The sequence below is a fragment of the Hippopotamus amphibius genome, chromosome 3 (assembly GCF_030028045.1).
Source record: "Hippopotamus amphibius kiboko isolate mHipAmp2 chromosome 3, mHipAmp2.hap2, whole genome shotgun sequence".
Classification (NCBI taxonomy): Eukaryota; Metazoa; Chordata; class Mammalia; order Artiodactyla; family Hippopotamidae; genus Hippopotamus; species Hippopotamus amphibius.
In genome coordinates this window covers 96,962,429-96,980,030 of record NC_080188.1, presented here as the reverse complement: position 1 = coordinate 96,980,030, position 17,602 = coordinate 96,962,429, and the positions used below count along the sequence as shown (strand labels likewise).

General features: G+C 34.3%; 1 protein-coding gene across 2 annotated transcripts in view; it reads right to left on the bottom strand.

Annotated features, from left to right (window-relative positions):
* Window positions 1–4,255: 4,255 nt before the first annotated feature.
* The window catches only part of TLL1 (tolloid like 1), a 231,231-nt gene continuing 217,884 nt past the window's right edge, over window positions 4,256–17,602 (bottom strand). Inside the window, exons 19-21 of one of the 2 annotated variants that reach the window (XM_057729421.1) lie at window positions 12,136–12,349; window positions 5,659–5,909; window positions 4,256–4,509 (exon numbers count right to left, since the gene is read on the bottom strand). In XM_057729421.1, coding sequence (XP_057585404.1) covers window positions 4,375–4,509; window positions 5,659–5,909; window positions 12,136–12,349 — 600 coding nt within the window. In that variant the 3' untranslated portion in view covers window positions 4,256–4,374. Of the gene's footprint in view, window positions 4,510–5,505; window positions 5,910–12,135; window positions 12,350–17,602 lie in introns of those variants that run through there. The other variant, XM_057729420.1, reaches the window with a different exon arrangement.

Below are 17,602 nucleotides of genomic sequence, written 5' to 3'. Positions count from 1 at the left end.
AAAATAAGTTATTTTATACAAAAGTTGAAATTTTAGAAAACACAAATTCAAGTAAGAAAACAGTGGAAAATCAAGGATAAGGAAAGGATGCTTATGTTAATATTTGTCTTGAAATCCAAACCGTGCTGTTTGGAAGAATGCCCCCCAAATGGTAGTAAAATGCACACACACCCTTTTCTTTTTTCTGCATCACAATGGCATACGGGATTTTAATTCCCCAACCAGGGATCAAACCTGTGCCCCCTGCAGTGGAAGCATGGAGTCCTAACCACTGGACTGCCAGGGAATTCTGCACGTGAATGTGTTATATTGTAATTATGCCTTTTTGTTATTTGTTTTCAATTAATATCAATATTTATCTCTCCAACTAGAATTTAACTGTCAAGAAAGGAAAGATTGTGATCTTTTTCTTTTAAAGTCTCATTAAATTCTTAATATTTAACATGGTGCTTAGCATATTATAGGCATTAAGCAAATATTTGTTAAATAAATAAATGTCTATGTCTTTTGGTTTAAAAATGACAAATATTATTATGAAGGACTCTTTATTCCCATGAAATTCAAACAAAACTAACAGACATATGTGGTGTAAAAATGACTTTAACAAAGTTCATATATCCCTGAGGAAAAATTTTCTGCAATTTAATGTTTAATTATACCCCTCTAAGGAATGTCCCCTAAGTATTGTTTTAGGATAGATTTACATATTTAAGCCTTATTATCTATAATCCTTTCACTTTATTTGTCCTTTCTGGGTGTTCTTCTGTTTAAATAATTTTAATTGCTTTCCTTGAAATGTACCTCTTCCTGCCACTTCAACCACCTATGCCCTGGCAGCAAAAGCAAGAGAAGACCCAGCTGCCAGACCTTCTATCTACATGTGTTATGCTGCATATTGGTGTTTAGGTTTTCTCTTTTCATAAGCTTTAACGCAAATAATGTTTCTACCTGCAAGTTTTCTAAAGTTAGAAGTTGAGATTTATTGCACTGATTTTTTATTCAAAATATTGCATGAAAGGGAGATTATATATGAGACCTGCTCAGGGCCCTTATACAATGTTTGGAATCACCCTGTGTTGACCTCTGCCAAAAATATAGTAACAGAAACTAAATGAGACAAAGACATTTAAAAACAAAATCAAACAGAATTTGAATCTGATACTGTGGTATACTAAAATTAATCCAAGATGGCAAAAATTCAGACAATATAGGCAGGGGACATTTGGAGGCTTTGGAAATAGAATTGCTGTTTCTCATATATTTGTTTAAAAATGTTGTTTTGTGCAGTTAAGTCATGATCTCCTAAATAAATGATTAATATTCAAAACTGACTTTTAAAAATAATTTAATAAAATCATATTAAGTGGGAACAGTTTTTTTTCTATGTATAGTCAGATTTTATAGGAGTTAGAACTTTGGCAAAAAAAAGAGTACAACCAAGACTAATGTAGGAGTTGATGTAGAGGTTGAAAATAAATTTACAAAACTAATAAAATGCCCTAGAACAGTAACAACAATTATTAAAACAATAACAATGAAACTGTTTGTGTTTGAATTTAACAACATACTTAAGCCAAAGTTGAATTACTATAAAAATAATATGCAATGTGCTGATATCTGACATTAGGTACAATAAAAAATTAATGTTCCCATTGAAGATCTAAGTTATGATGACATCTCTTTGGTGTGCCTTTGAAATACTTTCTCAGTTGTGTCAAAGGCAGCTCATTGTGGCTTAATAAGATGTCAACCAGAATATCCACAATATTTCTTAAAGTAGAACACTCCATTTCTCCAACCCACAAGATAAAATAATGTAATGTATTTATTTTAACAAATGGCCCATAGTTACCAAATCCAAACTATATAGTAGTTTTTTTGTTTTTAAATTTTCTAGTACTAATTGTGGTTCTTAAAGATATCTACAGTTGATATTTGAATTGTTACGCTATTAGTGAAAGGAAAAATGTTTATCCTGAAAGTTTTCCTGTAATTCACCTCTAAAATTGACTTTATGTGGAGAAGTTTCATCATAAAAATATATCTACTATTTATCTATATCAAGATTGAGTCTCTTACATTTTGTAGAGCAAGCACATATTTTTATATCAGACAATCTGGGTTTTAACATCTAACTTTACACTGTGACCTTGGGAACATGATACGCCTTCTTTGAGCCTCAGTTCCTAAACCACAAAGTGAGAACATCACCACAGTTCTCAAAGGGTGGCATAAAGTTTAAAAAGAGCTAGTGACTGTGCCTAGTACTGAGCTGGGCACAGTGTAGTGTACTAGGTGTTAATCGTTTTTTCTTCTTCTCATTCCCATTCCCAATATTTTGGCTAACTGGAGATTAGTGAAAAAAATATAGAAGAAGTTACCAGAATAAGTCAGCTCCACTGAAAGTTCATTATACTGCAGGCAATAGTTATACATTTCCAAAGTAATATTCAATAAGATCAAAAGATTGGTTTTAAAAATGTATTTACATAATAAAATTTATATGCAAGAAAAGATTTTCAAGGCAATGATGACCAAAAAAAACAAAAACAAAAACAAAAACAAATAAGCTAAATCTGTGTGTATAGTTTAATTTTGTAAAATGAAGAAAAATTCTCAATTTTATTAAATGTTGAATGTTCATGGACAGCTAACAGAACCAAAGCTACTTCATATAGCAATCTATATCAACATAAAAAAATATCAAAATAGAGTTTCTCTGAAGGAAGGAGCCTTTTTTTAAACAGGGTTGATAATAATTAGAAGTTCCCATTATTTGTCCATGAAACGTCCTATGAAAGGTGCTGCTTCAAATAGGATTCTAGTAGAACTTGACACGTAAATTTAAACTTTTCAACCACCCACTACTTTTCACCTCCTTGTAACTCCACTCATTCAGACAATCTCACATATACACACATTAATATTTTTAAAAATCACCTGGCTTTAAAGCAGAAAATTCATTTTCTGCAATAAAAGCAGGTCACCATATTTATATCCAATGCTCTCAGTCACAGAAGTTGATTTTTCTCATAGAAACTCTAATTAACATACACTATTATGTTCAGCTTTTCAAAAGCTGTGTCTCTTAGGAAGATCTGCTCGATCATTTGAAAGAATTCTAAGGCATTATAAGAAATTGTTCCACAGGACAAGTGCTGCCCTTGTAGTGATACACTCTTCATACATTTAACAAGTCTTTAGTCTTCAAGTGCCACCAGCCAGACAGAGACGTTCATAGTCTTCACGTGGTTGGTTCAAAGGTCAAAAACTGTTTAAAAAATGTTTATGGAATAGCACCATAGAAAGTCTTTCAGAAACAAATCATTTTTTTTCAACATTGCATTTTTAAAAACTGATTCCTAGGAAAAGAAAGAAAGAGACCTTTCAATTCTAACAAGGCCTACTTCCACTTCATTTCATGTTTTAAAAAAATACGTTAACCATGACAACATCAACATTAACAATTACAACAGATCAACAACAAAAGAAAGACAATAGCAGCAGTGGAAACTGAGTATGAACCATCCAGGCAGTCATTCAGAAGAATCTTGTTCACACGTGTTGGAAGTGGTCGCATCAAGTTCATAAGACATCACAAGGCTTCTTGAATTTGGTGTGAAAGGGCAGCACTTTCACTGAAAGAACTGAGTTTACCAATCAACTGGGCATTTTCCAGCACTTAAATAAATGATGTCTAGTGTTAACTGCAATGATAGACACTACTGACATTTCAAACGTGTCAAAATGAAGTGGTCTCATGATCATTTATGTTTCAAAGAGGTAAATTCAGCCTGCAAGTGAAAATAATGAAGCTAAAAGATTCCAGTTTCCAAATATTGGTCATACACATATCTAAAGTACAAACCACCCTCAAAAGACTCCCACTTCACAACAACTTACATGGATCTGGTTTACACTGTCTTCAAGATGCAAAGTCAAAGCAATTATCCTAAGATACAAGGAGAGGGTTTTCCAGTTTATGACCTGCAAGGTCACTTTATTTCTCCCACATATTGAAAAATTGTCAAAAAGAACACTCTGCAGGGTCACAGACCCTGAATGGAACTGTCTAAATTGTGAAGCATCTATGTTGAGCTGTGAACAAAGGACTGTGAAGTCTTCTTTGAAGCATGAGATGCCCTTTCACCAACTTTATATTTATACTGTCAAGAATGGAGTTCAAATATCCTAGTAATGCTGATCAGGGTTAGCTGGCAACTTCTCTTTTAGAACAGAGATAGTTCCGGTCTTGCAGTTTTCTTCTGCTCAAACTCATTATATAAAACATTTGAGCTAAAATCTTCATTTAAAAGAGAAATTAATCTTCTCTCCATTATGCCCATTCCTTTATGTTCTGATGAGGTTTTGGTGTTATTTTTTGGTATGCGTGGTATCTGGATATCTGATGCTTTTGTATCTTATATGAAATCCTTTCTTGCTGATTGTGTCATCAGTGTGAAAATGAATTAAAACTGTATCACCAATTGAATAGATCTCTTCTGGTGGCTGAAGACAAAAACAAACAAAGCAAATAAACAAACAACAAGAATGAATTATTTTTTCTTCAATATAGTTTATGTTTGGGAATTTTTTGGTATATAATTTAATCCTCCCAATAATCTTAAAAATTGGATAAGTGACTTTATTTCACAGACACGGAAACTGGAGTTTCAGAGAACAGAACAGATGACATGCTCAAGATCACAAGGCTGATCAGTGATGTAGCTGAGCTTTGAACATAATTAAGTCTGTTTCCAACTTCTGGAACTTGGTGTTTTTTCCCCAAAATTTAAGCCAAGTTCCTTTGATTTACAAATAATTAAAGTGAAGTTCATAGAAGATAAAGGGACATTAAATCTATTTCAGAAGTTGCTCTGAGGCAGAGCCACTTTCAGAATCCAAATCATTCATTCCTTCTTGTTTTAATAATCTAACTACCAAGAAGCATTTTTGTTTCATTTCAGTTGCTATTTGGACAGGAGTTCAATGTTATTAAGTAATACTTACCGGTAGACATTTGGAAAATGGGACTAATACATTCAAACAAAATATGTATTCAGAAGAACATTTGATATTAATGCAGTGAATCCTGGGGGAAAAGCACTGAGAAAACCTTAACCTTTCCTTTTTCTTATTTCTTATGTTGACACCCTTTGACCCATTTTTGGTACTCTGTCCTGTGCACACTGCAATGAGGCAACATTCAACAGTACTGGCTAAACCCTCCTACCAGTGGCAGACACTGCCACTTATCAAATATATTGTTGAGAGGGGAATATCAATTCGAATGGTGTGCATATTCTTTTTGTTTTATGCTTTGATTTAGGAAGCTTACAAAATTGTCAAAGGTGTGTGTTTAGGCATATTGCATTTAGATAATTAAATATTTAAACAATTATTGCATGATAAAAACATGGATTTAAAAAGTTAGGATGTGGAGAGTAACAAGAAATTGTAGCTACTGAATTCATCTGGCTTGTTCAATATTATTGAGCGCATTCACTAGAGATGGAGAATTAAGGGAAGAAGAGGCATGTTATAACTTGTCAAGTCATTCTGTAAAAGCATTGCTGATCTGCATGTGTTACACATATCAATCACCAATTTATAGGCAATTTTATCATGTTTATGGTATCTTGTTGGTACTGTATTTACCCCTGATCCACAGAATTGACCAAGTCCCACCGCTGTTGAATCGAGACCGTCAAAGAGCTCAACATAGTCATAACCACAGTCGACTTCTTCTTCCACTTCAAAAATCTGGAAGGATAACTCGAGTCGAGAGCCCTGTTCCGACACTAACAGCCACTCGCAGTCAACTTGTCCTGGGTAGTTGTTATCACCAAACTGGGCATGTGAGTACAGATCTTGGGGTTTGGATTCCACTTTCAGTCTGCCACCACACTCTGCCCAGGAAGAAACACGAAGTAAGTGAGCTCAATGAGCTTGAACAATTCCAGTTTCTCTTTTAATACAGCCTAACCACTCTCTAACTTCTGTATTCATTTCTATCATCAATTACGTTTCCACATTTGAAGATTCAGATGGCATAGTGGGTACTGTCATAGGCCCTAAGGAGACTGCTGGGTTAGAATGTCACCTCCACACCTACTAGCTCAACGACTTTGGATAAATGACATCACTTCTCTGATCTATAGGGTAAAGTGGTCAAGTGCAAAGTGCAGATGATTATAATAGTACCAATCTTAGTGTGTTCTGAGGATTTAATTAACACATGAAAATCACTTACAACAGTACCTGCCATATAGTAACACTCAATGAATTTTTTATTGTCATACCTCATATTGTTTTCAGTCTTAAATAACTGTTTTCATGGAAAAAAGGTCAGTGTCTTAATTCGAGTTTAATCTTAATAATTTAAGAACCCAGAATTCAAAGGAATAAGTAATAAAGATCAGCAAGATACATAAAACTCCTGTACATGTATACGTGTCATACAGAATTCTCTACATAGAATTATACAGACCAGTATTACTCTTCTTAGGTAGACATATTTATTTAACTTGGTTGGGAAAAACATACATACATCAATTGTAGTTATTTTTGTAGTTCCAGAAACTTGTCAGTTATATTTTGTGTTTTCAATAAACAAAAAAAAATTAAATGCTCTTTTTACAGATTTTTCAGAGAGATATTAATACACATATGTTTTACAAATTACTACTTTTGTCATTAGAGGTAAATATATCAAAGAAATATACAAGCATGCATAAAATTTACAGACAGCATAATTTAGAGAATAAAAGTTTTCAAAATTCTCTGAGGAACACTTCATAGTCTGAGCCCCCAAATTTTACAATGACTAGAGAATAAATAAAAGTAGAGGAAGTCTGCAATGTCTCCTCCAACCAAGCACACATACAAACATGTGGCTGGGGGGTAGGGAGAAAAAGAAAGGGATATAAAAAGTGTCAGGAGAAAGTAGAGTTTCTTTCTTCCCTTATTTGCCTGTGACTGAGAGATTCCTGGGAAGCAGTAATTTCAGTACTAAAACCAGGAAAGTCTCAGGAAAGCTGGGATGAGTTGGGAGGGAACAAAAACAAAAATCCAGTGTGGAAAGATCTGGACAGCTAAGCCACAGGTTATCAAAACACAACTGTAACCCTGGTGTGGTTGTCTGTGACTGGATAGTCCTTGGCATTGCACTGTGAGGGTGAATTAGGACAGTTAAAATTGTTGCTTACAGTTTTCAGATTTGTATATGCTTTACCCACACTGTGGTTTGGTGAATTTAAATAACAGAATATTTTTGAATCCCCAGGATGGCACTCCATCCAGGTGTATCTGAATACAAGTAGGCTCAACCAAAACTATGGACGTTGTCACAGACAACTGCACATTCAGAGACCTTTGTGTTACTAACATACAAGAAAACTTCCAACTAGGGTTTCAGTGATGAGAATGGCTTCCCCATCATGTTAAAGGATGAATCTAAATGTCCCTTTGTCTTCCAGATGATAGGTGGGGTGTCTTGCACAATCTATTGATGTAGGTGTCACTATTTCAAATATAAACATGTGAAGAAACACGTGCTTAGAATCACTCTGGAAAGCTGGAAATCTGATCAGTCTTGGGAATCATCTCTTAAGTCCTACAGACTGAAAGTCAAGCATCCTTCCTTTCCCACCATGGTGCTTCTCTTATCCCAGTAACTCCAAGAATTATTGTCCGCTCCCTGTGATAGAACTCCACAGCCAATTGGCCTGGGTACAAATCTGAGCTCTACTCTTCACCAGCTGTGGGATTTTGTCTCCCACTTCATTCATATACAGTACTCAAATGATGGGGTCTAGATGAAGAGTGATGTCAAATTATTGAAGGATACCTGGCACATAGGAAAAGCCATAATCTATACACTATCACCATTTTGTTATTATTTTCTAGTGAGAACGTCTATACTTCTAGGGATGCACTCAGGTATGAAAAGAAAAGCCAGAAAAACTGAAAAACAATTTCAAGCACTATTAATCTGTTTTCAGAAAGGAAGGATTATATTTTTGAAGGCCAGTACAATATTTTGTAAAAACATTTCTGAATTCAATATATAAATGTATAAACCAGTGTAATCTCCTTTAAAGATATTTTAAAAATTCAAATTATTCTCAAAGTTTTATATAATTGAGTGATTTGTTTTGTTTACAACTGTCAGCACTTGTATTACTTTTATTCCACAGCACAGGAAGGGATGAACTGTGGGAGAGGCACTGGCTTCTGTGTGTCTACTTCAGAGAAACAAACTAGCAAAACAAAACAGGATCCAGAGGAGACAATTCTCTGTCAATCCCAGCTCAGCACAGAAATCAAGAAGGAAATGAAGTATTTGAACACAATGGGAACAGAGATTTCACAAAGCCTTTGTCAATCTGAAATGTGAGGCATCATTATTTGATTTTACTGAAAACTTCTAGAAAATGACAATATTCAAAACAAATGACTTAAAACTACAATTAGGAGTGACAAAATATTTCGGAAAGGGTGTCCTTCATTTTAATTTGTAAAGACTTTTGTTTATTTTCTGGTAACGTGTTAAATCCCTGTGAAGGCCTGTAATTTGACCAATAAATGCACTATTATTAAATTAAGTTCAATCAAAATAATTTCTAAGAAGCCTAATAATATATTATTTGATATTTAAATGTCATTGATGGACTTCCCTGGTGGCGCAGTGGTTAGGAATCCACCTGCCAATGCAGGGGACACAGGTTCAAGCCCTGGTCCGGGAAGATTCCACATGCTGTGGAGCAACTAAGCCTGTGTGCCACAACTACCAAGCCTGTGCTCTAGAGCCCATGAGCCACAAATATTGAGCCAGTGTGCCACAACTATGGCAACCCACGTGCCTAGAGCCCGTGCTCCACAATAAGAGAAGCCACCACAATGAGAAGCCCATGCACTGCAACAAAGAGTAGGTCCCACTCTCCACAACTAGAGAAAAGCCCATGCGCAGCAGCGAAGACCAATACAGTCAAAAATAAATAAACAATTTTTTAAAAAATTATTAAAAAAAATGTCATTGACAATTAGGATGATGCTTTCTGCTGCAGAAAAAAGTCCTACTTGACATGCTATGTTTTAAAATATTTTCTCTCCTCCTCTTTTTCTGTATTATAGCCTTATCCTCTGAGAGAAATACACAGGATATTTTTATTTTTTTTTTACTGAAAGAGTTGTTTTCTTCAATTGTTTAAGTTTGGCATAATACTATTTGTTACTCAATTAAAACAAATTTGCAGTTAGAATTTTAACCTACCTTCGTAGGAAAAAGGGACTTTTTCCAATAAAGTCCATTTACCATTGATTTGGACAGTATTACTTGTAAAAAAAAAAGCCATAAAGCAATATTAATATTTCTATTCACCTTATTTCAAAATTCATAGTATTAGAAGATTTCCTTGTGGATAAAATTAAAATTGTATATAGAAATATAAATTTACTCAAGCAAATTAAAATGTATATTTCAGGGCTCATTGATAAAAGTTACATGTATTCTAGAATACATTAAATAATGAATAAATGCTTTATACATTTAGCAAAAATTGACAGATGTGATACTGCACTTGGCTATCTTGTTGATAGAAACTGACTGAAAATCATAAGTTGAACTTAGACTATAGCTGTAAAAAGACAGGAATTCCTTCTATTTTCTCATAAGTTCCCATAAAATTCCTAAATTTTTTATATAAATTATGAATACTTTACAGTGTCTTTTCAAAGAGGTACCAAATAAATATTTGATGAAAGACTGTGGAATAAATCAACATGTTAAAGAGAAAGCTTTCAAAAGAAAAAATAGTAAGCGATAAGTAAGAATATTTCAGAATGTATGGCTACTTGAAAGTAACTGTATAAAATAAATCTACCCAGAAAATTCAAAGATAACCACTTAAGTGAGAGCAAACATTTACACATGAAGAAGACAAGCAAACAAACAGGTAATGCCAAAAATGTTGACAAGAGCACAAATAAGCAGGAGTTGGGAAGCCAGTACTCTAATTCCAACTGTTACTTTTTGTACTGCTTCGGTTGTCATTTGAGTTTTCGTCTCAGCATCCTCATTTCTGAGATGACAGGACTGAATCAAACAATATACAAGGCGTGTTTTGCCTACAAAATATGATGGCGGCTGCTCACATGAGTATTTGAATGGATTTGAACTCAACAGGGAGAAAAAACGAGCCTATTCAATTGGATACTTTGGAGATTGTTTTGGAGAAGATTTGATTACAACTTATGTAAGGAAGCATTCAATCTCTACCTATTGTTTCAATTAACAGAGATCCAGTTTTGTATTGGTTTTCTTCCTAATCCAAAATGTTTATGTTAAGAGAAAATATACCATAGTAGAAAGTACATGAGCTTTGGAGACAGTCAGAATTAGGATAAAATCCAGGCTTTGATATAATTTTTGAAAACTTTGCAAATTAATTGATCTTTCAGATTTTAAATTTATTTATCTGAAGATAAAGATAATTAATTCCTATATCATATAGCTCTTTTGAGAAATCAATGTATGTAGTTTATGTTAAGTATATGTATGTGCCTGAAATACCAACTGCATGCTATTATACCACTGGATATCAATATTTGATCTCTATGATAATATAATTAGATCCTACTCATGGATGCTTAATGGTAATACAAACACTGAAATAGGGTCCAGAGCAGAGGCTGTGCAAATTAAGGAGTCAAGGAGTTTTATAACTGCAAGAAAACTTGAGATTCAAGGCAAAGGTAAAGATAAAAAGAGAACCTATAAAGTAGGTTTTTATTAAACTAAGAGGAATTTATAGGTATGTAATTTAAAAATACTATATCAACTATTTTAAGAGTTTTGATAGCATATTTTTACACTCCATTCTTCGAAACTGTGACAACCAAGATTATTTAAAAATTATGCCATTAACTCTGTGCTGCCAGAAAAATATTGATCAAGTAATGGGATTCCAATTTTTCCATTCCTTCAATGTGTGACAAGTTATCAGGAAAATATTTAAAGAATAAATGTCAAATGTATAAAAAATCCTTCATTAGTATGAAATTTTTAATCTATGAAAGATTTTTCTCAAAACAGAATATTTATATTAATCATGAGAGATAATTACTTTGTATTATTTATGATTCCAGTCATTACTAGCATGAATCAGATGATATCCACTTTCTCACAGATAGACTTCGATATAAATCTAATGCTCATAATAGCATACACTAGAGTGGAAAAGAATATTGGACAATGGAATAAAGTTATGATTTCTAAAATAAAATGAAAGTAAAAGGAGAAAATCATGAAACCATAACAAAAATTACTGCACTATATTTGCTTCATCGATGAATTTGTAGACTATTACACTGTATTTTACACCAAAATAGATTTCTCCTGGTGTTTCAATAGTTTATGCATTAGAACAGCCACTAGGTGGCATTATAAACTAAATGATTTCAGTAAATATATATATATATTTTTTTAACTGAATGAAAAAAAAAATTTATTCAACGTTTATGGAATGTATTATCAAATTTGCTCCAAATTATAATAAAGTTATTCTACACTTTTGCCTAAAATCTCCATATTTTTATAAATAATATTCTGTTTCTTAAAGATTTCCATTACAGCTGGAATCTGCAAGAGTCAAATTAGGGATTAAGATTAAGAGAAAAGATTGTGTTGCCTACGAAATAAAAGGGAAAAAGAATAAGACTCTGTAAAACAGAGAGTTACAAAACATATTAATGTGAAAGTTAGCTAACCAGGTAGGATTTTAGCAAAAACAAAATTTTTGAATTCCAAGCTACAGATTTCTACCTGTTAAATACGACATATAAATCAAACTGCAAAAGTTAACGTGAAATATACCATATAAATATTTAGAGATAGTTCTTCTTGATCATTCTACATTGAACGTGAATCAGATCAAACTACTGCATTTCTTTAAATTAGTTCAATGGCTACAAAGAAATTTAGGTAGGATGCTATGTGGTTCTCAAATATTTCACACAGTGCTTCAGTGAGATTTCTTCTGATTCAGTTATAATCCTGTTATAGATCCCCTACACTCACTAGAAGAGAAACCTGGATCTTACTCAGAAAAGAGAAGCATCCCCTAATTTACTCACCTGTAGAATGTGTGGCTTGAAAGCCTTTTCTTTGAACAGATGCATCAGAAACAAACCGAACAAACATTTTACTTCCAGTAGCCACAAGGGGCTCTGGTATCTTGTTCCCACACAGTCGTCCAAGAATTGGTGCTTTTTCTGTTTCTCCATCAAATACTTCCAAGTGATCATAAGCACATTCTTGATGCTGCTCAATCTCAAACTCACTAAAAGCCTATTAGAAAGAGAGAGAGAAAGAAAGAAAGGAGAGGAGAGAAGAGGAAAGGGGAAGAGAAAAAACGAGAAGAGAAGAGAAAGAAGAGAAGAGAAAAGAAGGGAAGAAGGGAAAAAACAAATCAAAAACAAATAAAAAAGCCACATATCACTCAAAATGGGTTCTTTCCTTTGGAGCAGAAATACAGAACCAACAATATGTTCACGCCATGCAAATGATTGACTCCATCTAGCACATGACTGAAAAGGGTGTGAAATCGACAGAATATAAAGTCTCTAGGAAGACATAATGAGGAAAACAATATAATAACTTCATGTAAAATTCTATTGTACTATTTGACTTTTGCAACTAATTCTACTATTGCAATTAAGTCTACTCCAGAATTCAGACAGGTTACAATAACAAAATGATATTTTATTCTGCATTTAATTCTGAATTTATTCTTAATGCATCAGAAAACTTTAAACAATTGTATTTAAAAAATGACTCCTTCTGGTGTTAATGATCATAAACTACTGAAATCATCATAACATTCAGCATTTAAACTAAAAAGAGAACCCCATAATGTAATTTAAAAAGTAATTATTTTCACAAAAATTAAATGTGTTGAGTCAATAGAATACGTAAGACAAAGGGATTTTTCATTATATATTTCTTTTTTTAGATCTTATGACCCATATTGTTAGAAAACACTAATATGACATTAGGCTAGGTTATTTTTAATTAACTTTCCAGGGAGATGGTACACTTATTTTAATATTTGGAACCTTGTAACATTTAGTATGCATTTTTATGTGTAGGAAATTCTTAATATAAAAATTTATTAAATATTTAACACATTAAATATAACAACGGAAAGTTTAATTGAGACAGACTGAAAATAATAATTGTCCAAGCTATTAATAATTCCAGGGATTCTAGGTTATTTGCCATTGCCGATTAAGGCTTTTTCCTTCCCTCATAAAAACCATCATACATTCAAGAAATAAACCATCACTCCTACTTAAGTCTATACAGCAAAGCTAAAAGAAAATAAGTAAATCAGGGGAAATGTAAAATATGCTTGAAAAGGTATTAATTTTGCTGCAATCACTGCAGAATAAAATATTTCTACATAAACTTTTTGCATACATGTTTTCTTTAATGCAATTTTGTGAAGTGATCATAATTGTCAATTTAAAACATACATTTTGAATTTTTGAAAAAAAAAGTGACTAAGACTGGTTCTCCCTCGGTGTTGACCACAGTTATCTATTCCATACCACACCACCATCTGCTCTCTCTTCTGACTTCGAGGAGAAGGGGAGAAATGAAGGAAGCAAATTATATTAATTAGAGAGTAGGAGAAAGGAGTGAAGAGACAAAAGAAAAGGAAGAGGGCTGATCTCTCATGGCTCATCCCACTGTGCTCTACTTCAAAATATAAATTAAAATGTTATAACAAGCATTAGTGAATCACTATTTGTCATAATTATTATGAGTAAAAAGGAATATTCACCTCATTCAACCAGTGACACGGGATAGTGCAAAAAAGATTAAACACAGCACAAAGAATCTCACTGGAAACAAACAGTGCAGAAAAATATAGTGAACAAGGAGACTTTACTAGAGTTTATTTAATCTGAAGCATAATGTTCAAAGTGCACCATCACTGAAGGGTTTGTCACTTATTAACCTCTGTAATCTAGTGGCAGAGAATGAAACAGAGTCGACACACAGCACATGGAATATAGAAGACACTGAATGAATTGTTGGCTGGATGTCTGAATAAGTATGTTCATTCATCTACCTAACTACCTAAACCCTGTTTATGGCCAATCCCATGAATGGAAACACCATAGACATGGGAAATCAAAACTTCTGGTTTTCTGCCTCTCATTACATGGTACTCGGACAGCTTCTATTATCTTCGTGTGCACATAAAGAATCTTAGTATCAGTTCGCAACTATTATTGTTTTAATAAGAGAAAATCAGCTTAACTGCCCCCAGAGGTGCTTTTTTTTTTTTTAGCTAAATATGAAACCAAGCTTCTAAACAATAAATAAATATAAATAAATATTGCTAAAAGAGAAATACTGTTTAAAGAGAAAGATAGTATCTGAAAACTGTTGCATGGCAAATAATTGTCTCTTTTGAATGGGCTTTAGAACCATTCATCTATAAAGAGCAGAGAAACTTACTGTGTAGAAGAGAAAATTTTAAGAATGATGGGGGTAATGGCATTCTAAAGCTTATCCTTTAATTCAAAGTTAAGAATGGGATCAGAATTTACAGACCACACATGTTCAATCCATTGGTCCATTGAAAACTAAGTGAATGAGATAACTAAGTGGCTATTTCATACCCTAATGAAATGCAGGAAATCTGGAGTAAATTGTAACAGCTGTTTTACAGACAGAGCAATACCACACAAGGTGGCACTGAGTTAGTGGGCTGGCGGGCATGCTGACACCTGGTCTGGAGCCAACTGGCTCCAGCTTTTTATCAAATTACTAATGGATTCAGACTGACTCTACAAGAGTCAGATTAGGCAAAGCTTTTGTAGCTGACACATTTTCAGTGATGCAAATAATTCTCATTAAAGTATTGATGAACTTTCTTCTTGGAATTAGTAGCAGCTTGTTAGGTCAGCTGCAAAGATTGGGTGGTCCTTGCGGTCCTTTTCCAGAAGTCAGCTTAACCCAAACGCTCCACCACACGCAAGGGACTAATTCACTTGCTGAGATCTCATAAATCAGCCGCATAATATTACAGAGACATCCACATAGAGACACCTCCATATATAGTGAGTTTGCCTTAATGTAACATATTTCTAGGCCATAGAATGGTATTACAGGAGCCATGGGACAATGGAAAATCTTTAAAAACAGTTTTTTAGAGTCCCCAAAGATAGAGATACACAATTTGTTACTTTATTCCTTCACACATTCTAAGCCAAGAATCTCTATGTCTAAATAATACAGAATGTGAACAATTCCAGCCCCCAGGAACCAGTGCCACAGAAATGTCCCCCAGAAGACACCTGGATCCCCAAAAAAGATTCCCCCAAAGTCCTTCAACTTTACAATGGAGACAGAACAGAAAAGCTGATGTGTGGAGTTGTAAGGATCTTTGATTTCTGCTGAAACAATGCCTTCTTCTTGGGGACTTTTAAATATTTTTCTTAAGCGTTTACACTCAGCCTTTACAGACATTTGGTATTCAAACATATAAACCTTATTCACTCCATGATTATATTTCTATGATTTTAAGGTTAATAATCCGGGTTTTAGAAAGACTGAAATGAGTGAATAATAGTAAGTTCTAGTAAGAAACTCTAATGCATTTAAGGAGTTTCATTCAAAAGAAATAAAATTGAACTTTCATGTCAAGCTCTGGAAAGAATAACTGTGTGTTTCTGGAACACCAAGACAAGCCTAATCTACCTTCCTGACCACCAGCCACGCTTCCCTATGCAGCTCCCTCATATAAACATCAGTAGAGGTACCTTTACCAAAAATACAGGCACTGGCTAAAGGATAAGGCCATTCAAAATCCCTGTATACATTCACAGAGGACAAGATAATAAAATGATAGTGCTTAATGAATAAATAAAATTTAGCCAGAGTGACCATTTAAACTAAGAGAATTAAAGAGAAATGTTTCCCAGTGTAAGCAGTTGTGAGATGAAATTCAGAGCTCCCTAGTTCTAGCCATCCTTTGCCTTTTCCTGTCTTTGGTGAGAAATATCATTTGGTTTCCCACAAGATATTGGAAGGATTAGAGGCCACTGGAAAAAACGGCACAGTGGAATATAAACCCTAGTCTTCTAAATCAAAAGACCTTTTCTTTCCCATGAATCCTCTATAACAGTGATCAAATATACTTATAATGGATTTATGGTGGAGAATTATATAACACTTGTGAGTGTTTTGTTTTCCAAATATCCCATATATGAAGCTGTAAATTACAACTATATCACTTAGCAAAGCTTTAGGATATGATAAATAAAATAAAAATGACATAAGTATGTTAGCCTATTGCTGTGTGCTCCTATGCCTAGAACTTAATTTTTGTTTCATTTGTTTTATTTTGTTTTTAATGAAGAGTATTTTGGAATATGAAAAAAGTACCAAAAATTTAATGATCAGTTGAGTCTCTCAGACTAAGACAGGGTGAAACCAGGAATGATAGAACTTTATCCCTTTATTCATTCAGAACTTTATCCCTTTTCTAGTAAGAAGACTTTTTCCAAGTATCTTTCAACCAGGGTTTCTCTTACTTTAAAACTATTATTATGCATTTAGCATCTCATGATTAAACACACACACACTCACAAATACACAATCTAAAAACAAGGAGAATATATTAACTTCCTATTCCTGCTCTAGCAAATTACCACATACTTAGTAACTCAATAGAACACATTTTTCTGGGGATTAGGACATGGTCATCTTTGGGGGATGGGGAGCATTACTCGGCCTACCATAGAAAGTAAGGCCAAATAGTTTCACCCTCTGTGATTTTTAGTGGAAATGAACACAAACACTTATAACTACATAATTTCAAACTCTTTTATTCATGACTTTATTAGCTCAGGTCAACAAACTAAGTCCCACAGAGGAAATCTTCTTTGAAGCCTGTTTTTTGCAATTAAACTTTTTTTAGAATACAACCATATTCATTCATTTGTGTATTGACTGGCCTCACCCATCAGTGCACAGGCAGCCTAAAGACCTCCTGAGCCCACAGCCACCTCTGGACACAGCCCTGCCCAGCAGAAGGCCAGGACACAGCTCCACCCACCAGTAAGAAGGCACCAGCTTCAGAATTCCCTGGCCCTGGTGCTGCCCTCCAGGAAGCCTGGTCTAGCCTCTGGACCAGCCTCATCCATCAGGGAGCAGAAAACAGATACAAGAAAACAATCCCATAACCTGTGGACCTAACCTGCCTACAGCAGGCCAAATACTGCCTTGGGAACAACTGGGTCCTGGCCCTGCCCACTAACAGGCCAACACAAACTCCAGAACACCCCAGACCCCATAACCACCTGTGTTTCAGGAACTGCTCCCATCCCTCCCACAAGTGATCAGATATCAGCTCTGGGAATCATGGGCCCTGTAGCTGGACTCCAGGACATGACTGTGCCTGGCAGTAGTCCAGCACTAACACTAGGACCTGCCTTCACTCACCAGTGGTGGGCAACAGCCCCAGAACCTTACAGACCCTAACTCTTCCCATCAATGTGCCAGCACTAGCTCTGGGGATTCTGC